Here is a 23503-nt window from a genome sequence, read left to right on the forward strand (position 1 = left end):
AAGTAACACTCGTCCTTGGATCTAGTCAGTGCGCCTTCAAATTTTGCGTAGGCAACGAGAGCTACTTAGGAGCTGGTATAGTTGCTCCGTGCAGATTGAGCATCTTCATTCGATTTCAGCTGTTGTTAATGGGATTGCTGTGTGGAGCGTCCTGTGCGTGTTTAACATTGGTATGTGTTAACGTAGTATTTTTAACATTTTAGCCTTATTTACCCGCGGTTTTTCGTTTTTACTCTGTACAAGAATATGAATTAGTTCAGACTTAGAAGTGACGAATCGACTTCGTATTGGGTAAGATCAATTGAGCACAATAAGGAACAATGTGTTCCGAGAGGAATGGACAGACTTCATTCCACAGTGAAAGTAAGGAATAGCAACGACTGGTCTCCAAAGTCAAGGCGTAGCGCAGATGTAAACGAACAAAAGGACCTTCCGCACCGGGGCCAGGGCTTAAAAACATGGCGCGTCGGAAAACACCCTCGCTCTGGAAAACTTACGATTCCAATGAATTTAATGGCACTCTTGTCTTAATTACAGGGCCATGAAAACAGAAAAACTCTAAATGGTTTACTTTTAATGGTAGTTTGATGAGTTGCGCGTGTTAATAGTCCGCATGGCGTCAAATTTAGCACAATAGTGTATTTCAATCTCCTTTTCACCTAAAGGAACCGTCATGGCTGATCCAAATTTTCGCAGTTCCTTGTATCAATGTTTTAACTCCCGAATCAGGACGAGGCTCATTGTCGGTTTCACCAGACACATGATGCTTTTTTTCGCGATTGTGTGTGGTTTTGCCAGTTTCCCCCGCAACTCAATGCTACCATGCTAAGGAAAAACGCCGTATGAGCATTCGAGAGTTGCCAAATTTCCCTCGATAAAATGTTTATTTTTGAGGAAAATTATGAATATTTTTCCTAGGTATATATCTTTAGGGACTTTAAATAAAATTGCGAACAAAATTATCTGATCAATTGGGGAAAAATATTCAAAAGTTTACCAGGAAATTCGTGTATTTTCAAAGAAAATTTGGCAACGCCTAAAAGTTCATACGGCGTTTTTCCTTAGCACGGCAGAATAGGTCGGTTACACGCAAGAGATACAGCCAGCTGAATAGACTCTCTAAGGGTAAACTTGGAACTTGAGAATGTGTGTTACGTAGGTTATTTTTTGACGTCCCCATCGTGATTTTCATGCGATTTAATCCGTAAAAAGTACATTTATTTACCTGTATCTCTTGCGTGCAAGAGACACTTTATCTTAGATACAAAGAAGAAATAAAGTTGACTGCTTAATCCTTGTGCGTATAAGGTTTATAGGGAATTTTAGCGAAACAATGCAGACTGACCGTGCAGCTTTGAAGAAGGCGTGTTTCATGCCGTGAATTTTGGCTTTCCGTAACCTCAGGAGGAGTCCAAACTGTTTTGATCCTTGGTTAACATCCAGCTCCGTTATTTCCAATGGATCAAGTAAGGGAACCCTATATTTAATGTCACCTGCAAATGGACCAGAACTCATATAATCAGTTCGTTAGAAAAAATAAGCATAGAGGTTTGAAATGAGAAAGCAACAGTTTAAATGATCTTAATCTTACTTCACGATAGGGACAATAGGGAATTGAAAATGGTCATTATAATCTGAATTCGCATATTGGTCACCAAAATGAACCTCTTGACCTCCTCTTCCACGCCACCCGACCCATTCCCAGGTGCCGTACGTAATAAATAGATAGCTTCTCAGATTTCTCCAAAAAAAAAAAAAAAAAAAAAATGTACAATTGGATTCGAGAATGAAAGTACGAACTTTCCGACTGTAGCCAGCCGATTTAGTCGTGATAACTAAACGTGATAAGGTACAAGGTACTCAGGGTAATCCAACCAAACAAAAAAAATTATGATAAAAATATGATGATATGAATTTTATGATAAAATTTTATCATATTCCATTATGAAAAGTAGGTTTTCGTTTTTTTCCGATTAAATAGTTGATGCCAAAAAAGAGTCGTAACTTTACTTGGGTTTTTTTTTTTTTTTTTTTTTTCAAATTTTGTTAATCTAAAAAGGGATCAGTCGCTACATATCGGCACTCGGCTAGGCAGGGATGTGTGTGGGAACTTTCCCATTTCCGGAATTTTCAAAGAAATTTCCCAACTCAAATATGTACTTTTCCCTGGAAACTTTGATAGAGGAACGCACACAAGTCCACTAAACACGTCGAATATACACGGCAATGACTCACGTTTTGAGGTACGGAGCATTTCTGGGAATTTTTCTGGGAATCCTCGTTCCCATTCCCGGCACTCGACTTTCCAGCGAAAGTTTGATCCTTAACCTTGCCCCACTCCAGCTCTGATCTAGTTCCAGTGCCGAAGCGAAATTACGATTTTCTGTTACGGTGTCTATGCTTTGATTATTATTCAGTCTTCTCGAGCGCGAGGCGCAATAATTGTGCACGCCGCGCTGCATAATGAATGAACCCAAAATAATCCACATATACTATTCAATGTATGTGCCTTAAATTAATGTCGTCTCTCGGTTATTATCTAAATGCGCATTTAGTTTGGGCCCAAAGTAGACCATCTGCCAGTGTTGATGATGTTTTACGTATAATTTGAAGGGTGTAAATGACGGGCTTGGTGGACGAGACGTATAAGTGCAGTCTTTCTTTTTTCAAAAAAATACGTGTTTAAAGTTTCAAAATTACATGAAGCCTTACGGCGGAAAGAAAATTCATTGGATTTTAGTAGTAAATTTTTCAGTAGTTTCAATATTTTAAGACTAGTTACAGTTGCCCTGGTAAAAATTGGCAGTGAAATGTGTGTTCCAAAATACAATAGACATAAAGCCGGCTGTAAGATTTCCAATAGCTTCTGTAGCCGGCTGTACGATTTCTTATTGCCTTTTATAGCCAATGGCGATTAAGCAACAGCCAGACGATAAAGTTTATGCTAAACGTTACTCAATACGGATACTAGAACTTAGTTTTTTAGACTACCGCTCTCTTTTTGTGCCGTAGTATCTTGATTTATTTTGCGAGGAAAGCTTCGTACTTTTGAAGGATGCCTGTCATTCTTAATATGTTGGAGAGCCTTCAATTTCTTATGATACTGTGCAATACCTCTGGTGTGAAATAGTTGTTTCAGACGCCGTGGCACGCTCCGGCGCGGTGGGCGGGCAGAGAGCGCGAAACGCGCAATGGCGCCTACAAACCTAACAGGGATACTTCACGCATTGCGCAATGCGTGAAGTATCCCTGTTAGGTTTGTAGGCGCCAGTGCGTCGCCGCTCCGCTTTATGTTAGGCTCTAATATTTAATCTCGCGGAGTCAGCGTTTTTCAACTTATTATTTTGAAATGCTTGCACACTCTGTATGGACCATTCTCATTTTAATTGATGAAAAAAAAATATGTTTTAAAGGAAAATATAATGTGTGTTTTGTAAATATAAAGGTAGTTCCGTATCAAACGATGATTTCCAAAGCACACGAATTTCTACACAATTTCTTATAGCCTTTTATAGCCAATGACGATAAAGTGTAAAGCCCGGAGATAGGAACTATAGCCCGACTGTATACTTTTTTATAGCTTCGTATAGCCCGGCTATATGATTTGCTCCGCTTTCTACAGCCAGCTATATGATTTTCAATAGCATTCTTTAGTTGGCTATGAGAACTCCTATGGTACTTTGAAACGCAGCTCCTTTCGCCAATTTTTACCAGGGATGCTTAATTTTTCCACACAAAAAACGACCCAACTTAAACGGGCAATTTTTATTCATTTATTATTATTCTTGAATAATTTGGCCAAAATTACTACGTGCCAATTTTCGTCATACACGATGGTAGAATAATGTACTTAATTCTGCGAGGAAATCTAAATTGACTCTATCGAACTCCATTCTGCAATTCAGAACTACAATTTCTGCCTCAATTTAGAAACACCGCATGTACCATTAGTTTCCCAATGCACATAAGAGTTTCCACGGATGAGCCAGAAATAGTGGTTCCTTTTCGGAAATTGTAGTTCAATTGAAATGTTTGGAATTTTTTGGCCTTGATTTTCCCGCAGAGGAGCGTGAACCCAGCACTATTCCACTAACCTATACTTATGGTTCGGGCTACATTTTTAGTGTTTTTTACTTTTTATTTATATAAGCATATACGCATTATGCTGGCATACTTAATACTTAGCTTAATATACGATAGGAAAGAGAGAGAGAGAGAAAAAAAAAGCACGTCCTCCTTACCGTTGATGAATTTTGCTATGGCCGCTTGGCCATGTCGCACCACACATGCGTCTAATTTTGGATCGTTTCGACTGCATGCTGAGATGTAACTTGCTGTAACAGAGCAAAAGTACTGATATTAAAAAAAATTAATAATTTTCGAGTGGTGCCCCAGCGAGTGCATACCTCTACCCATAGAGAGTATGAGGCCGTCAAAAGGTCAATTTCGAAAGAGGAAGAAGTGGACATGTGCCCTGAAAAAAAAAAACAAAAACAAAAAATGGAATGATGCTTTTTTACGGAATGATTGTTGGCATCGGTGTCAGCACCATCGGTGAAAGAATATATGCTCGAAAAGACACCGTCTAGGCAGTTTAATCGTCCGTTTATTCGTATTTACATTCCGTTTTCAAGGTGAAAGGCAGCTCAAAACTCCTAGACTTATTTTATTATTATTTTTTTTTTTTCGAAAACCAAACTGCTGCTCAAGCACCAAGTTCGAAGTCTGATGGCGTCGCATTAGACCGGTTATAGCCTAACGAGCAGCTGCAAGCGATGCGCCGTGATCCTCGCACCTTGCTGGTCCATCGATCGCTGTTGCGCAAATTACAGGATTTCTGTCATTCATCTCGCCAAGTTGCCACGTTTTGTCGAGAAAATAAACAGGTCCCGTCTACCGCCTGCGCTTGTATCTTTCTCTAAAGTCAAGGAATTATTATCCATACGTCGACTGCACCACGTATAAACGCTTAGCATACAGGGAGTGCTCTTGGATTTCAACCTGCCTATAGAATCGTATACTAGTGGCAACGAGTTCAAATGGATGCACCAGCCCAACAACAAGATGGCCGAAAGCAACGGGATAAAGGGATATTTGAAAAAAAAAAAAAAAAAACAATCCAATTGCAGTGCATATTCACTCTAATGAGGGCACACCGGAGGTTATGAAAAAATCTAAAAATAACTCTAAAAAATCTAAAAATGAAACGTATGAATTTTTGCGCGCATGGCATTGCTATATATTTCAATTGAAAGGGGCCAAACGTATTCAGAATATATTGACCTGTGATGCCTTTATTTAATGTTTCTGATGTCACAGCACGGCGCACGGTAATCGTTTTTCTATATAAAACGGGTACTTTTGAGGAAAGTTATGTATATTTCCCTCTTAAATTTTCAAATGTTTAAGATGAAAGCGCGAAGAAAATTGTCTGATTATTCGGAGGGAAATGTTCGCAATTTTCCCAGTACATTTGCCTTTTATTGAAGGGAAAATGGCAATACATCTGAAGGCTCATACGGCGTTCTTCCTCAGCACGGCAAACAGTGGAGCGAGTCAATGAGAGAAATTGGACACAATTCGGAAACTTTGCAAGCTTATAACACCTATACAAAACTTTGAGGTTTTAAAAATGGTTTCACTTGTTTTCTTTTGAAATTCAACTCTAGAAACATCCCTTAATATTTTAAATGTGACGGAATAAACATCAAAATTCGCAATTTTAGTCAAAAATCCCTGGTAAAAATTGGCAGTAGAATCTGTGTTCCAAAATACCATAGATCTACAGCCGGCTGTAAGATTTCCAATAGCTTCTATAGCCGGCTACACAATTTTCTTATAGCTTTTAATAGCCGATGGCGACTAAGCAACAGCCAGGCGATAAAGTGTATGCTAAACGTTACTAATTACGGATGCTAGGACTTACTGAGTGTTTGGAATACTGCTCTCCTTTTGGGCCGTAGTATCTTGATTTATTTTGCGAGGAAAGCTCCGTAATTTTGATGGATGCCTGCCATTACTAATATATTAGAGCGCCTTCAGTTTCGTATGATACTGTGCAATACCTCTGGTGTGAAATAGTTTCTTCAAGCGCCGTGGCAGGCGGGCAGCCAGCGCGAGACACGCATTGGCGCCTACAAACCCAACAGGGATACTTCACGCGTTGCGCAATGCGTGAAGTATCCCTGTTAGGTTTGTAGGCGCCAGTGCGTCGCCGCTCCACTTTGTGTTAGGCTCTAATATTTAATCTGGCAGAGTCAGCGTTATTCAACTCATGATTTTGAAATGTTTGCACATCTTGTACGGATTATTCTCATTTTAATTGATGAAAGAAAACAAATATGTATTAAAGGAAAATATAATGTGTGTTTTGTAAATAAGGTGGTTCCGTATCAAACTCAATGATTTCCAAAGCACACGAATTTCTACACATTTTCTTATAGCCTTTTATAATCGATGGCGAAAAAGCAACAGCGTGGCGATAAAGTGTAAAGCCCGGCGATAGGAACTATAGCCCGGCTGCATAATTTTTTATCGCTTCGTATAGCCCGGCCGCATGATTTTCTCCGCATTCTACAGCCAGCTATATGATTTTCTGTAGCCTTTTTTAGCCAGCTATAAGAATTCCTATGGTATTTTGAAACGCAGCTCTTTTCGCAAATTTTTACCAGGGATTTCATGTCCGACCTTTCTGATTGACTCGTTCCATTGTGCGGCTGTATTGTATCGAATGCTCGGCCGCACTTGATATCACAGGTATAAAAAACGGTAAAAGAGACCCCGTTGTGTTACTCGTCACATCCCTTGAAAACTTAAGATTCAAGTGTGAGAGGGGGAGGGAACTAGAAACGGAAATATGACGAAGAGAGATACCCCAACTTTCGCCCTCCTAATCGTAGCTGCAGATAACAAATACATCAAACTTTCCAACTCTGAAGTTAATTTTTTTCCTTGAGCTTTTCTCGAGACCCGATCCTTAGAGGAGGAAAAGAGAACTCGGAAGAAGAGGAGGAGGATGTGAATCCACAGGAGGCCTTTGTTATAACAGCGGCGCGGAGGGGATGGAAGTTAATAATACGTAGGTAGACGAGGGAGGAAGGAAAAAGTATGTTTTTATCTCCGTTAAACTTAATAATACTTCATTAAAGAAAGCGCTACGAGGAACCGGGGAGACCGACGCGGCGTTTGACACATTATTTGTTTCACTTATATTTATTAGGATCCCGAACCTGGAACCCGCGAATCGATGCTTCGTCTGCGTGTTCCTGAGACTCGGACGATTTAGCACGGCGAGATTAACGCACTCTGCGCACCGGCCGGGCAACTCTGCCCAGGAAAAACGCCGTATGAACCTCCAGGCGTTGCCAAATTTCCTTCGATAAAACACAAATTTATCGGGAAAGTTGTAAACATTTTCCCGTCCGATTTTTCAGATGTTTCTGCTCTCAATTCAATCTAAAAGATCCAAAAATTTCATTGAAAAATATGCATAATTTTCCTCTGAAATACTGCTGCGCTAAGGAAGAACGCCGTAAAAACATTCGAGAGTTGCCAAATTTACTTCGATAAAATGTATATTCTTAAGGAAAGTTATGAATATTTTTTCTTTAAATTTTCAGAAGCTTTAGGTGAAATTGTGAACAAAATTATCAGAAAAATTGGGAGGGAATTGTTCATAAGTTTACCTGAAAATTAGCGTTTTATGAAAGGAAATTTGGCAACGCCTGAAGGTCCATACGGCGTTTTTCCTTAGCACGGCAGAATACATCTTTTATCTGGGGAAATTTGGCAACGTTCGAATGATCATACGGCGTTTTTCCTCAGCGCGGCGGAACTGTCGTCTCGGCGCGGCGGCAGCTTCCTCGAAGCTTATTAATCATTGAAAATTTTTCCGAGCAACCGCTTCCAGTTCATCTCCCGCAGCCGCCTTCGGAGTCCCTCGTCTTTTCCGACCCCCCCCCCCCCCCCCCGCGGTCTCCCCGGGAAACTTGACGCGTCAAGTCGAGGGACTCTGGAGTTGGCAGAATGAAATCAGGCAAGATTGAGAGGTGTCTGCATTTGTCAAAGTTTTACTGTCTGAGCTTTGACGCGCTTCGATGAAAAATGGCTTTCGCGGCTCGCGGGGAAACTTGATTACGGCGACGTCTTCATTTGCGGAAGAAATCGGAATAATGTCTCGGCGTGTAGCCAAACGAATGAGATATTCACGCTCGATTGTGCTCGGCATCTGCGCGATTAGCTCGTTTCCTCGTTGGCTTTTGAATCGACGTAAACTTTAGAGGTGCACTTGTGTGCTTTAATGAACGAAAAGTTTAGTGCTAACACCAAATGCCCGATCAAAATGATCAAGCTTCCAAGTATAACTTTCGGCGCTGACTACCTCGGGTGATTTTTCCTCTAATGCCCTTGAAAAATGACACTAGGTTTAACACAGCCCAACTGGATGAAGAAATCAACAACGCGTCGCTGGCACCCACTCTCAACGTGCAAATGGAGATGTTGCATGTGTGAGGAATTTGCGATTTGACCATCGATTCTTATGTAAAAGTTTGCGAGAAACACGACGGTGCCACTGGTTTTCTCTGAAATCAACTCCCAAGCTCAAAAAAAGCTCTTAAGTTGAGGCCAAAGTGGAGGGGATATCTCACGCTATCCCGAGAGTCCACCTGTACATCAAGACAAACTCTCCATGCAAAGATAGGGAGCAAATATATTGACAAGGCTGCCACTTTATTTGGGGACTCTAAAACTGAAAACACGGCAACCCTGCTGATGTATTTGCTCCCTATCTTGCACACCATCGGAAACACTTAATTTTAAAGATTTTTCTGCTGCATAATAAAGGTACCTACAGAATTTAAAATGGGAATCTTTTATCCCTAACGAATAGATTTGACGGTTTTCGTTTGTTGTTTGGAATCATTGTGGTTTTTTCATTTAATTGTTATTATCTGTGATTAAACTTTTCAATCGGGATTTTATTTCAAGCATTTTATGACACCACCTCTTCAAACCATGAACAAAATTCTGCAACGTCAGCCTAACCGATTTGCATGTTTCATCAATCATTTCTTTTCTCAGTGCCACGATTGACCATGAGTTCATGTAAGTTTATCTTTTCATCTTTGCGCATGTGCAGTAACTGCTGTATGCGTTAGCAGGTGGAATAGGTGAACCAAGCTGAATCGAAGTCTTCCGTCACTATTTCACCTTCAAGACGTCTTTCGAGAATACATTTCTGCCGATTAAGGAGGCCTTTGCAAGGAGTAACTCCGAATATGCGGAATTTTAAGAACCGCCCAAACTTAAAGTCTAATGCTTATTTTGTTTGGCAACTATGGTCAAACTAAGCCTGAGGCCCAAGGACTTTAATCAAAGGCCCTCTGACAGTATCGCAGCTTGCATTTACGTCATGTGCGCATTATGTACCGTACCTAGAGGCATCATTGCACGGTACAAGTGAAATTGCGCACTGAGAATGAACTCATCTAACTATTTTTACAGACATCTTCGAGTGGATTCATGTACTCTTTATACATCAAACAGAGTCAATCAATTCAGGTTGTAATGCGGTATAGATTAGGCTAAGTAGGTTTAAGTTCGAGCTGTTCTCACTCGGTCAAATCTAAACTCTCTTGGGATGACCTCTCTAGGTTTTTGCGGTCAAACTCTTATTTTACTGGTTTCCTGAGATTGATCCAATTTATTTATTTTCATGCAAAGTCACTCAATTGTGCAAACGAAGGCGCGCTGATATAACTGCTGTTTTATTTGCTTTGCTTCCCGACTGCTGTAAACAAAATACGGCCTAAGGGAAAGTAAGGTTTCGACTATAAAATCCTTTTTAACAAGATTTTTCTCCTCAGTTTTATCTTAACTTCAGCTCCTCTGCAGAATTTTTCCCCCCACTTACGTGCCTGAAGGCGGAACTTAACAGGTCTTTTCGTTCATGCGAATTGTTAGGTAAGAAGGGTTTGTTCCGACTCGAAACGGTTTTGATTAAGCTCTTTTCGACCACATTTTGAAGCAAAGCCCGACAAAAATCAAGGAAACAACTCAACTTCAATAATAGATGACAAGTTATTAATTCATGGACATTATCAGTTTAATATAATATGAGCCGCGTGCAATTTTCTCTACTCAAGATTCGAAATCAGAAATGATTAGCGAGCATTTATTGGGGAAAGAAGTTGAGTCGTTATCGTTAGGAGGCGAACAGTCCAAAAGGTGCTTTCGGAATTTATATACTGGGGTTGTTGTTGCCTATCTCACGGTTTGAAGGCACTTTCTCCGCTATCCTATTTCCATTGCTCCCGCAAACAACACTTCAGAGCACTTTCTCCTAAAACTGCAGCCTTTGAAGTAGTGGAAATCCGGATTATCTGAATTCAGTTACACTGGGACAGAGATATGTTGGTACCAATAACTTATTATTGAGTGTGTTGTCATTAGGCTCCCAATTTTTGTAGGTGGTTGCAAATTTCTCTGTGTACATGTTCCTTCTACCTAATCGACCAAGAAGTCAACTTAGTAAGTACCTCTGTTGCCTCCTCAAATGTGGTCATCGGTCAATTCCTGCTGATGTAAATAAAAACCACCAGTTGACATTGAAAGTTGTTATCAGAAATTCATCAAGAAAATGCTAAGTCGATCCGATTGTCTCTAATCATATTTGCATCTGATGAGGAATGAAAATGTTGGCACGAATACGAGCAGCAACTCGGCAGGAAAAAAGTTTTGCCAAGTGACAGCGAAAACAACCAACGCTCTTTAATGCGAGCTACTTGAATAATATATTCTAACGCTCAATCTGACACGCGTCCATGTTGGACAAGCGTTCAATCATGTGTTCAGACCTCGAACCTTGATTACAGCAATTAAAACGATTTTGAGCGGCAATTAACACTTACGTTGTGCGAAGAGCAACACGCTGGAGCGTGATTAGGCCGCGAAAACATTACGACTATTTGCAAATTACACGCGCTTGTCGGCGGACGGTGTTTTTAATTTAAGAAAAAACGCCCGAATTTCTCGTATGATCAAATGTTAAGCGAAAGAGATGAATTTTAAAATTGGCAAAACGGTCGATGGCGCTTTAGAAACGCGTTAATCAAGCTACGTCCGTCCAGTCAGGCGCAATCGACGCCGTATCGTAAAAATCTGTGCACGAGAGTGGACATTTTGTGGCTCCTGTTCTTAAAGTTGAGCCCTATTTACCAAATAACCGCGTGTTTTTCAGGGATCACGTGGTAATACAGATGCGCTCTTTCGGTAGGGGAACGACAATTTATTCGGACGAAAGGCAATCGGGCTGCACTAGTAGTGAACTTCATCCATGTTGAACTTGCCTAACCAAAAGTGGGCCATCTCTTCTGTAATAAACTCAATCGTTCTTGACTGAGGGCAAGTGTAGTGTGGAAGTCTCATTGCCGGATCCAGAAAATTGGCAACATTGTTTTTTTCCATTTAAACCTATGGAAATGTATCGATTCTTGGACGGGCCAGGTGCTCCGACAAGAATCGATCATTTTAGCATAGGTTTAGAGGAAATCCGATGTTACCAAATTGCTCGTTCCCTGCCTGCAATGTCATCATTACAATACCTACACAGAGAGAGAAAAGTCAACCCAATAATAGTTTTATTACTATGAGAAGTGAGACACAAAATAACCCAAGCCTTCGATTGATTCTGGAGTTTCCCGGTTTCTCCATCGTTTTCTGCGCTAAATTTACCGTAAATTGTACCAAAATCAATACAAAATCTGGGCTGGTTTGTGTTTTTCTTCCTATATCAACCAAAAGTACAACATGAACAACATTATTCCTCCTAGTGTAGAGTATTGGCATATTTAGGCCGCTTTTTGATTTGCTTTCAAAAGCGAATCATTTTCCCCTTTTTTTGCGGCACTCTTGAAGGCCGTTTCCAATGCAAACAAATTCCACCATGAGGAATTCGCGGTATTGAGGGAGAAAAATGCCGCTACGCTCGCGGAAAAAGTACCTAATTCGGGGCATAGGTGGCCATCAAAGTATGTTCAGAAATTACTAAAAAATTAGGAAATCCTAATCACATCTAAAGTACCCTTTCCCTTTGTTTACGTATTCGTCTTGTTTCGAGGAGGAAAAACGCCGTATGTATATTCGAGAGTTGCCAAATCTCCTCCAAGTAAGTGTTTATTTACAAGTAGAGTCACATTTTCTACAAACTTAACGCACGTTGGCAAAAAAAAAAAAAAAAAAAAAAAAAAAAAAAAAAAAAAAAAATCTGCCTCAAGCAAAATTTTATCAGATTCTTGAAGAAAAGTGCTACGGAAAAATTTAAGCGCAGAAAGGAAAAATTCTGTCGAACTCCTAGAAGATAAAGTCGATTTAAAGGTATTTTGGGGCTAAAATACCCAAATCACCGGTATTATAAATCCCGTTCTATTATTGAAAAGAAATTGACTCGATATAAATGAAATTGTAATAAATATGTCTTGATTTTGTTATTTTAAACGTCTTTTCATGCAAAGAAGCTCAACCATGTCCATGTTTTATTCATTCATGAATTGAAAGTAAGCAATCCACATCCCGAAAATCTACCGATTCGCCGTAAAAAATCGCAGAAACTTGATATACCAGGTCGATGTACCCACTCTTTGAATTTACCAATCAATTTAGTGAGTGCACGTATGTGAAAGTCAAAATGCTATAGTCATTTTGGGTGCATTCATTTTTCATGAAACAATTGTAAGTAATTTCAATCCCGAAAAACCATAAATTTTCCGTAAAAAATCGAAAAAATCAAAATATGTTGACTCCCTGACGTGAAAATTAAATTCTACCGGTGAAAATACTTATGTATCGATATGCTGAACAGAATGCCCGCCTCTCCTCGTAATTTACAAACCGTTCCTATACCCATCTCAAAATTTTTCTCAGAGCTTTGTGTTATTATCTGCTTCCATTTAAACCCCGGTTTGATGGCCGAATCGGCTGCCCAAAAAGCAAGCCATTTTTGAAGGGCTCTATGAGAAATTCGTGATATTATCAGCTCTCAGGAAATCACCCCATGGGTAAAATTGCTGGTATAAATTTTCGAGTGCTTAAAATAATCGTATTCAAGAAACTATGGAGTCAATTTCGTTTTAATAATATAACGGGATTTACCTGTCTTCAGGTCAAAACTCATACAAGGAAGTCCCTTGCAAGAGGCTAATTTTTTGTAATTTTCACTCAATTTTTTCTCCTTTTTATAATTGAATTGCTTGTCACATTCTGAGGTCAATCATATTAAATTGTAATTTATACATTTCTTTTTTTTCTCCTTCATTTTATTGTTTGTTTGGAGAAGTTTTGTTGATTTCTTCGGATTTCGAATACTGTAACTTCTCTTCTATTTGGCCGATTTTTATGAATGAGACCTCTTTTAATTCGTGTTTTAACGGAGAGTAAGGAAATAATTGCTAAAAACTCGCGAAACAATTTTTTTTGAAAATTGGACGAATCCTAGCGTGACGGTGAAATGGTTAATGAAGCGTAAGTAATTGGGCGAGGGGCTGAGGATCCCGGCATCGCTTGGCAACCGTCATTAGCTATTGTTCGTCGAGACGCCGACGCAGTGAGCAGGAGCGTGGGAAAGAGAGGGGTAAGTGGATTCTTTTATGAGCCACGTTTAGCTAATGGTCTAATGAGTCTCGAGGCTCATCACAGATTGCACTTACACAGATTGCAATATCAGAGCACGGGTACCAACTTTTGGAAAGTATAACCGAGGTTACAGATCTGTCAAAGCAACGTTTTGAACAAAACGGAGGAGTTAAATTCTCATTTCGAGAGTGCCGACCTGCTCAGCCATCCTCGAATCAATTCGCTTGATTCTGCTTATATATGCATATTTTAAATCAGCGCGTCGCATTCTTAGGCTTTTTTTGAAAAAACCAAGTAACGTAGACTCTTGGTATTCACTGCACATAAACTAATGAGCCCCAGAATGAGAAACAACTTTAAATCATAATTATTGATGGATAAATAAACTTTTTACACGCTTTGGAAAATCTCAGAAGTTCGCGGTAGTCACTTTTCGGTAAGGAACTAAGGGACTCGGTTATTGTATCGAGCAAGGTTCGAAACAAAAAAAAAAAACTCCAACATACTGTCATATTTTCTCTTGATATTTGCAGATAATGTAGATATGACAGCGAATAAATTCTCTGAAAAATTGGAGGGAAAGTATTCATAGATTTTGCTGAAAACTCGTACTCCATCAACGGACATTTGGCAACATCTTAAGGCTCATACGGCGTTCTTCCTTAGCATGGCCGTAAGAGGGAGTAGCGGCACACGGTGGATCGAGTCAATAAAAGAGGCCGGATATGGATTTTGTGACTAAAATTGCAAATTAAAATGTTTATTTTGTGAATTTTTAAAGTTTGAAGAGAGCTTCCTCGTGTAGATTTTACGAGAAAACCAATGGGGCCCATTTTTAAGACCTCGAAATCTTGTAATAACGAAGTTAAAAGCGTTTAAAATTTCCAAATTTTGTCCGAATTCTCCAGTTGACTCGTTCCATTGTACGGCACACTCTTTCCGTGGTGAAAGGTTCGAAATGGCTATACTCTCTCTATACAAGCACTTTGCGTCCAAAGTTTTTCGGCGAGTTTGATTTATTTCATGTCCAATCATATCAAGGAAATAGTTTACTCAAGAACGCATTGTTATCTGCAAATATTTCACCAAAGGCTCCCTCATCATTCATTTCTCTATTTTCAAAAATAGGGTACCTAGGATAGAGTCCAAGAGGAACAAAATAAAGAAGAAAGAACTTGAGGAGCAGCAGTCTCTCTAACACGCTACAAGTTATCGGGAATCCTCTTAAACTTTCCCCCGCGCCCGCAATTCATCGAGTGCCCCGCTGAACTTATTAGCAACGAAACCGAACAAACTACTTCCCCGGTCCCTCCTCTCGGAGGTTGTTTTCATAAAATTCAGTCTGCGTTTGCAGATACTCATCCGGTGCGGCTACGTATGGAACGTGATTAGTTAAAGGGATTTATCAATTTGAAAGTCCGGAGTTTCCGGCTCGTGCTTCTTTTCCGGAATTCGTTACGGTCCGCTCCGAGGTTGTTCGATGGTCTACGTAAAATCGAAAAATCCCAGATGTTCATTTTTATTTCATGACCGAATTCCAACTCAATCGGATTCTCCAGTTTTTGAAAATTTGGAGCTTGAATAGTCTGATATTGGAACTTGCTTCCACGGGACGTTTTCACGGGATTTGTCCCAAGTTTGAATCGCAGGAATGAAACTTCGGGGATTTTTCCCAGTTACCGTCTTCACGGGACGAGGCTCATGCGGTCCAGCTACTAGTTTGCGCGGGAAGATAAATTAGTTATAGGTGAGTATTTAGCCGGGTTGAAATTAATAATTGCACTCAATTGACAATAGACACATTATGTTAACTAAACAAACATTAACAATTGAGTAATCAACAAAATATCGCACAGTTCGTTTTCACTTCTTCTTCCCCTCTCAGTGGATCCTGAATGGGATTTTTACCAGGGGCAAAGCTCGTGAAACGGCCCGTGGAGACAAGGCCTTACAGTTACTTTATAGAGAGTTGAGACAACGCGGCTTATGGACGTCATAAACGGGAATAAATATTACACAAATCGAACTATTTTTCATAATCTTCAATCAACCCATTCCCGATTTCCTGTGTACGTTCCCTCTCTCATTCCGTTTGTTTCTTGTCGCACCCTCCCCTTCCCCGGTCCATTCCAGTTTATAATATTTGCAATTGGTGAAAATGTAATCTTCACTCCCGTTTGTGACACTGTGAAGACCTAAAAAAGGGGAACCAATCAGAAATGGATTCACATTGTCTTTACTCTCACAGTATAAAGGGACTCTAGAGTGAACATGCTTAAAACAAATCTGTAGGTTTCAAAACCTGTAATTTTAGCATTTGTTCTTGTTCTCGTCGACTTGTTCTTTAATTTTTTTTCTCTCTCTCCATTTATTCCTTTTACTAAGTAAGAGGCCGTTCAAGTGTTACGTAACGCACTTTTTCCGATTATTTTACCCCCCTCCCCATTGTAACGCACCCGTAACGCAGCCCTGCATTCCCCTTTTGAATTACGTAACGCTGGCCTGAGCACCCCCCCCCCCCCTGCCAATTTTCAAAAAGCTCTCGGACGCGGCCGGATCACGCGCCGTAGAGATTCGGAAAGGACGGGATTTTCAAAAAAAAATTCAAAGCCCCCCCGCCAGCCCTGATTTGTCACGTAACGCTGGGCTTGATCCCCCCCTCCTCCCTCCATTGTAACGCACCGTAACGCTGGGTCAACCCCCCTCCCCCCCTAAGTGCGTTACGTAATACTGACTTACTTAGGACTGAATTAAAATTTGTGTGCCAAATCTAGTCCAATACGTTGGTGTCGTTTTTGAGAGATATCGAATGACGTCACACTTACCACAAAACTCTCGAACACTCTTTTAATGTCAACTCGTTATAATACGCGCCCCAGAAGTTGAGCGGCGCGGCGCGCGCGGCGCGCCGGTTGACGTTAGACGCGTATTGGCGCCTGCAAGACTGCAAGAATACTTCACGCATTGCGCCAAAGAGCGCAGTCGGTTTCCAACGCACGTTAGCGCCTACAAGAGTGCGTGAATACTTCTCGCATTGCGCATTCACCACGGAGCGGTGCGCTGCTCTACGTGAGGTTGATTTTGCAATCGGTTCGGAAAGCACATCCATAATATATCAGCGCGAAACTTATTTAATAGAAAGGCTACTTATTCGTTGAACGTGAAAGGTTTTATACCAGTAAATAGATTGTGGATTTGATTAATAAGTAGATAGGTACGTTCAAGATTAATGTAAAGTACTCAACGTTATGTGCAAACATATCCAAGTAGGTGTACATTTTCTATTTTCATCTACTGATGTATGTTTTTAATGCGTTGATACGGAGTCTCAGCCTTTGAATGTTCGATTATACATATAAATATTCTAAACATGCTGAGGGGCCGTTCGAGTGTTCAGTAACGCACGTAGGGGAGGGGGAGTTTGAGCCAGCGTTAAGGTGCGTTACAAGGCGGAGGGGCGGGGGTTCAAGCCCAGATTTACGTAAAAAATCAGAGCCGGGGGAAAAAAGAAACTTTAAAAAAAAACGTGTTAAGAATTAAGGATCCCTTGTGTCCCAACCGACGCAACGGTTTTCACACCTTTGTTCATCTCTGCTCGTCGTATTTCAGCGAAATATCTCAAAAATAAAGAGCCGAATTTTCCAAGCTGCTTTGTCAGCGTTTTCTCGATTTTTGAATAATGGGGAAGGGGGGGTCAAACCTGCGTTACGTAATTCAAAAGGTGGGGTGGTGTAAGGAGGGTCGGAGGGTAAAAAAGTCGGAAAAAGTGCGTTACGTACTTGAACGACCCCTAAGAATAATTTTGAAACATTACCGCACGTCAGTATGACAACGCTGATCCTTCTGTACAATCTTTCTCTTTCAGTAATAATCCTGGAGGGGCCTCGCTGATGAGAAATAAACTATGAGAAGTGATCCAATTTTCCACAACGCGTGATCAGAATGAAACGTTCAGATTTATCGTTGGTACTATTTATTTGTGCGAATTTCAAAGCACATCTTCTAGATGACTGTAGGGATAATGTAAAGCAACGGATTCAAATCTTTTCATGTCATTCGTACAAATAGCTTTTGCGCGGATTAATGTTATTTTCAGCGTCGGTGAAAGAAGAATATGAAAAAACGCATAATAATTTTAGAGAGAAAAGGTAGATTTGCATTGCCGTATTTCCAATTTGAAAAGACGAAAAATAAACCGTTCATAATTTGACAGGATCAATGTGACGATTCCTTTTTGTTGCTCTATTCCAAAAGTGTTGGACAAGTAAACCAGGCAGTCAAGGAGCGTAGGAAATTTTCATGTCACAGGCCATCATGAACTTCGGTGTAAGTGGTTTTATGCGAAACATGTGTGGCGTCGAATCCAAAATTTATCCAACAACTGGACTTCGTCCCATTAGCACATGAAAAGACCTGGCGCTGTATAATATAAATTTAGTTTTGAAAAAAAGGAAAAAAGAAAAAAAATGAGTGATTATGAGTGAAAACAAATTATCACTCATTACCCATCATACATACGGTGAGTTTCAGAAGTCTCTTATACAGAAAAATTTCACTGCCTGCTCATTTTTTTAGCGATTTCACGGAGTTACCTAAATCCCCTCCCCTACTTTTTCATGTCGTTTTAATCAGAAAGTTAGGTATTGCCGGTATAATCGCCAGAATATACACAAAACGTTCAATTAGGGCTCTTCGCATATTTCATTTTATTTTTTGTATTTTATTGGTATTCAAAAAAATTTATGTATAGTTACTAGTTAGGCCGAGTTTGTCAAAAAGGAACCAACCCATTTAAAGTTTTATTCCTGCATGAAGCTCAATATAGAAAATAAACTTTAACCTCTCTTTTCACTAGCTAATTTCTGTTTTTCGACTTTCAGTTTTTGGCAGGAAAAAATATGTGACTAGTTGGAACTAGAAAACAATCTTAACTCAATTTGAGTTAGTTCCTTTTTGATAAACTCGATCCATTTCAAAATCAATGATCGACAAACTTGATTAATTTGTGAAATACTGAAAAAGTCGCGGCTGAATATTTACGTATGGATCCGGTTGGTGAATTGGGCAACTACGAACGGAGTTGAACGGCGACTGAGAGCGAAATGAGCGGATTCTTCGCCGAGCACCTACTCATTACGTCGCTCCACTAACGTAACGGCGTGTCTCGATTTCCTTATGAACCCTATCCTCCGTATAACGCAATGCTTTCCGGGGCTCATGTGAGAATAGAGATACGCTCCTACGTCAGAGGGCATGGTACGGCGAGAAGTTCACTCGTTACTCTAGTTTCCGTTCCGGTCTAGACGTACTACGATATGCATTTCTCTGTTCATTCACAATTTCCAACTCATTCATTTATTCACTTCTTCAAGGTCACGATTTCGCACTGCGCTCCACCATCAGAACCGATGGGACCAACAGTGGCGTGGCGTGAGTGATCGATTATCGATATTTCCCCCATTTGAATCTGTGGTAAAGAATCGATTATTAAGGTGTTCGCTGCGAACGCCCTGATAATCGATCCTTTTCCATATGTTTAAATGACAGATTAATCGATTTATCGCAAAGTACGCCACGCCACTGGGGACCAACGAACTGTTGGCCTCTTATTCGCGACTTGAACAATGTGCCACACAGTAAGAAACAGTAACCGGCATTTCGTGTTAATATGGGAGTAGAGCACAAAGTAACCTAAAACGTGAGGTTAATATTTTTCGGTCAGGTTTCCTTTCGGTTACCTTGACCAAATCTTCGAGTTGAAAAATTGCTACCTCGTTAAGAAGACAGGGGGTTTTAGAGAATTGTGTTGAGCAACTAAATCGATCTGGCTTACTTAACCCAAAGTAACCACAAACGCGGCAATTTTTTTAACTTGGGACGACACAAGGTACGACTTGGTTCGTATCTTGACGCGAACTTAAACATTCCGACATCTGTTTCTGCTAAAAAAATGTCATGAAAAGCACGATTTTCGCAACAAACAGTAATGAAATGAACTCCCAACTAAGAATTAACGGGGTTTTTTGTAGCCTTGGTCACGAAACATCTGAATTTCCCGCTCAAAAGTCCAGAGTCCTCTTGAATCAAATCGCGCACTACAGTGGTTTTGGCAATGTTTCTATTCGGGCAACCCTGGTAAAAATTGGCGATAAGAGCTACGTTTCAAAATACCATAGGAATTCTTATAGCCGGCTAAAGAAGGCTACAGAAAATCATATAGCTGGCTGTAGAATGCGGAGAAAATCATACGGCCGGGCTATACGATGCGATTAAAAAATTATGCAGCAGGGCCATAGTTCCTACAGCCGGGCTTTACACTTTATCGCCTGGCTGTTGCTTTTTCGCCATCGATTATAAAAGGCTATAAGAAATTGCGTAGAAATTCGTGTGCTTTGGAAATCATTAAGTTTGATACGGAGCCACCTTAATATTTACAAAACACACGTTATATTTTCCTTTAATGCATATTTTTTTTTTCATCAATTAAAACGAGAATAATCCATACAGGATGTGCAAACATTTCAAAATAATGACGAGTTGAATAACGCTGACTCCGCCAGATTAAATATTAGAGCCTAACACAAAGCGGAGCGGCGACGCACTGGCGCCTACAAACCTAACAGGGATACTTCACGCATTGCGCAACGCGTGAAGTATCCCTGTTGGGTTTGTAGGCGCCAATGCGCGTTTCGCGCTGGCTGCCCGCCTGCCGCTCCGCAGCGTGCCACGGCGCTTGAAGCAACTATTTCACCACCAGAGGTATTACACAGTATCATACGAAACTGAAGGCGCTCTAATATATTAGTAATGACAGGCATCCATCAAAAGTACGGAGCTCTCCTCGCAAAATAAATCAAGATACGGCCCAAAAAGAGAGCAGTGGTTCAAAAACTCACTACCTAAGTCCTAGCGTCCGTATTTAGTGACGTTTAGCATACACTTTATCGCCTGACTATGAGTTGCTTAATCCGGCTATAAAAGGCTATAAGAAATTGTGCAGCCGGCCGTAGGTCTAAGGTATTTTGGAACACAGATTCTACTGCCAATTTTTACCAGGGAAGGATTCTTTCCCGCAAAAATCGATACAATTTGCGATTTGCACCCTATACCACCGTGCTAAAGAAAGACGCCGTATGATGCATTCGAATGTTGCCAAATTTCCTTTCAGAAAATACCTACTTTTAAAAAACGTTATGAATATTTTCCCTTGAAATTTTCAGACTTTTTAAATACAATTTTGAACAAAATAATCCTAAAAATTGGAGGAGAAATATTCACAGATTTTCCTGAAAATTCGTCGCTTTTCAGAGGAAATTTGGCAACGTCTGATAGCTTATACGGCGTTCTTCCTCAGCACGGCAATGTACTACTATACGCATCTTTCCAACACACGTATAGAGCCTCTTAAAAGCAGATGCGAATAATCCGACTTTCCCAAAAATTTTACTTAAGACCTTTCTGCCCTCCATACATACTGATAAGTTGTAAAAATAAAAAGCCCTCGAAAAAGTCATCGACCCCTGCTTTTTCAAAGTACCGGTCACAATATCTCAAGGTTGTTTATGCGGGCGGAGATACGGAGTCTGTTAAAGGACTTGCCCGGCATTTCGCAAGGGCCGGCTCCAACCAATGCTGCACCTCCATAACTGGGTATCACGTACCCTACGGTTCGTCACGAGACTAGGATCCTCAGTTTATTTTACCTCTTTTTTTTTCAAATATATTTTTGCCCTAGCAGATACCAAGGCTGCATACAACGTAATACTCGGGCTGTAAGGTCATCAATTTGAAGCAACGTTGCCAAACGATTTACGAAGTTTCAAAGGTCATCGGATCAACATGCATGTGTGAAATTGAAATTTTACCCAGAATTGAAATTTCTTTTCTTCGGTCACAAAAAGGCTTGAAAATCTATAGAACACAACAATATTCAGATGCTTTTCGTCATACGGATTATGGTTAGGGCTTACAAAAAAAAAGAAAAAGAAGAATCTATTTTGGTTTAGTGGTTCAATTAGTTCAACTTCCTATTCGTTCTGCACTTACGGAGAGATGACATTTGGACTGCATTTTGCAATTTGGAACTATAAATTCTGGCTCACCTATGAAATCACTTATGTGCATAGGGAAACTAATGGCACATACGTTGTTTATAAACCGGGCTAGAATTTATAGTTCCAAATTGGAAAATGTAGTCCACTCAACTCAGAACAGTGTGGCACTAATGAAAAGCCTTGGTGTGCTTACATCAGGCAAGGTGAGCCATGCATAAGTTTGCAAAAGCGATAAAATGGATATTAATATACATTTTTAGTTTTTAAAAATGACGATAATTAAAGAAAGAAAAAAAATTAAAACTCGGGAACATTCAGAAACGGTCTTAAGAATATCTGAAAAGATGTACAAATTGTGAGAGATTCGATGTTCCGATGAAATTAAAATGATAAGTAATTGCGAATTGTGCTCTGCAGTCGAGGTAGGTACTCTAAAAAAAAAATATTCCCTTTCAAATCTATTTCACATACAAGGTGTGCAACACTCTCTAATAGTAGATTTAGTGCGCCGAATGGAAGACGATCATTTACTCTATTATGCGCCCCTATTTAAAGGATCGTGAATAGGTTTTAAGGTATTTGCAAATTGACTTAGAATGAATGAAGCAGGACTGATGAAAAAACTCAGAAATAACGAGGTAGAGAATGTTTAAAAACTCATTAAAGACAACGACAATGAATGAAGGGATGGTAGAGAAAGAAAGAAGAAGAAGCATTTTGCAAAAGAAGATCTTACGAGTTGCAGCCACAAATTTGTAAAATTATTCACTGGATTTATTCAAGAATATCATGACTCTAAGCAGTATCAAGCATATCATGATTGATTATTTCGAAAGTTAGTGACTGCAAAAGTCTTCTCGACATATCTGCTTCGGTGGCTCGCATTCCTATGTAGCACTGATCGCGATAAATTTCGATTTAATCGGATAATGTATCGCGATAAGTTGCGATTTCATCGGATAATATATCGCGATTTTATCCACGTTGATCTATTCCAGTAAACGTGGATGAAAATTTTCGATAAATAGCCATTTCGTCGCATATATTTGCAAAAAATCGCGATTTTATCGAGAGCGATTTAGCGCAATCGAACAAGGAATCGCGATAAATTGAGATAGAATTTTGATTTTGTAGAGATAATATTACGACAAGATTGAAGTTACTCTTTAGATTTTGATGATCCTAGCGATTTAATCGCCAAAAAATTGTGAACAAAAATCGCAACTTCATTTCAGAATATCGGGATTTTTCCGTTGAATTGCCACTTGTGCTTCAGTATTGTCATGGATCTTGGAGACGAGCAAAATTGTTCTGCTTGTTACATTGTTTGGGAGCTCGCCCCAAAAATAAGGCAAATCGATTTTTGGGGAGGCCCAATCGGACAACGTTGCGGGAGTGACTGAAATACGGCCGTAATATGACTGTAATATTAAAGCAAAGTGGCGCGGCTGGAAGAGGCAGCTGTTGTTCGGCTGAAGTTCTCTAAGAGTAAATAACTAAATTAGAACAATTCAGAGGCCGCCCGTATACTTTCGGAGCTTGTTTCCCAGACGTTCGTTGCAAGTACATAGTTTAATTCCCGTGAAAGTAAGAAAAATGAATGTTCTAAACAATACACGAGCGGTGCGGCGCAGGTCGGCGTTCACACGTGCCAAGTCAGAGGCCTAGCTTTTCAACCCTCACTGAAAAAAAACAACGATTTTTTGTGTTGTTAAAAAGCAGGTTAGCGACACACGTGTTTCTTAGCATAACTACCCTAAACATGATTACAATACATGATTTAGGTACACCACTCTCCCTCAACTATGACACTCGTCAGT

At 40.1% G+C, this 23503-nt stretch overlaps 1 protein-coding gene across 1 annotated transcript in view; it reads right to left on the reverse strand.

Moving 5' to 3' along the window:
- Positions 1 to 23503, reverse strand: part of LOC109044160 (protein takeout) — a 39180-nt gene that overhangs the window by 10017 nt on the left and 5660 nt on the right. Inside the window, exons 2-3 of the mRNA XM_019061723.2 lie at positions 4242 to 4334; positions 1346 to 1493 (exon numbers count right to left, since the gene is read on the reverse strand). Coding sequence (XP_018917268.1) covers positions 1346 to 1493; positions 4242 to 4334 — 241 coding nt within the window. The remainder of the gene's footprint in view (positions 1 to 1345; positions 1494 to 4241; positions 4335 to 23503) is intronic.

The sequence above is a fragment of the Bemisia tabaci genome, chromosome 3 (genome assembly GCF_918797505.1).
Source record: "Bemisia tabaci chromosome 3, PGI_BMITA_v3".
Taxonomy (NCBI): Eukaryota; Metazoa; Arthropoda; class Insecta; order Hemiptera; family Aleyrodidae; genus Bemisia; species Bemisia tabaci.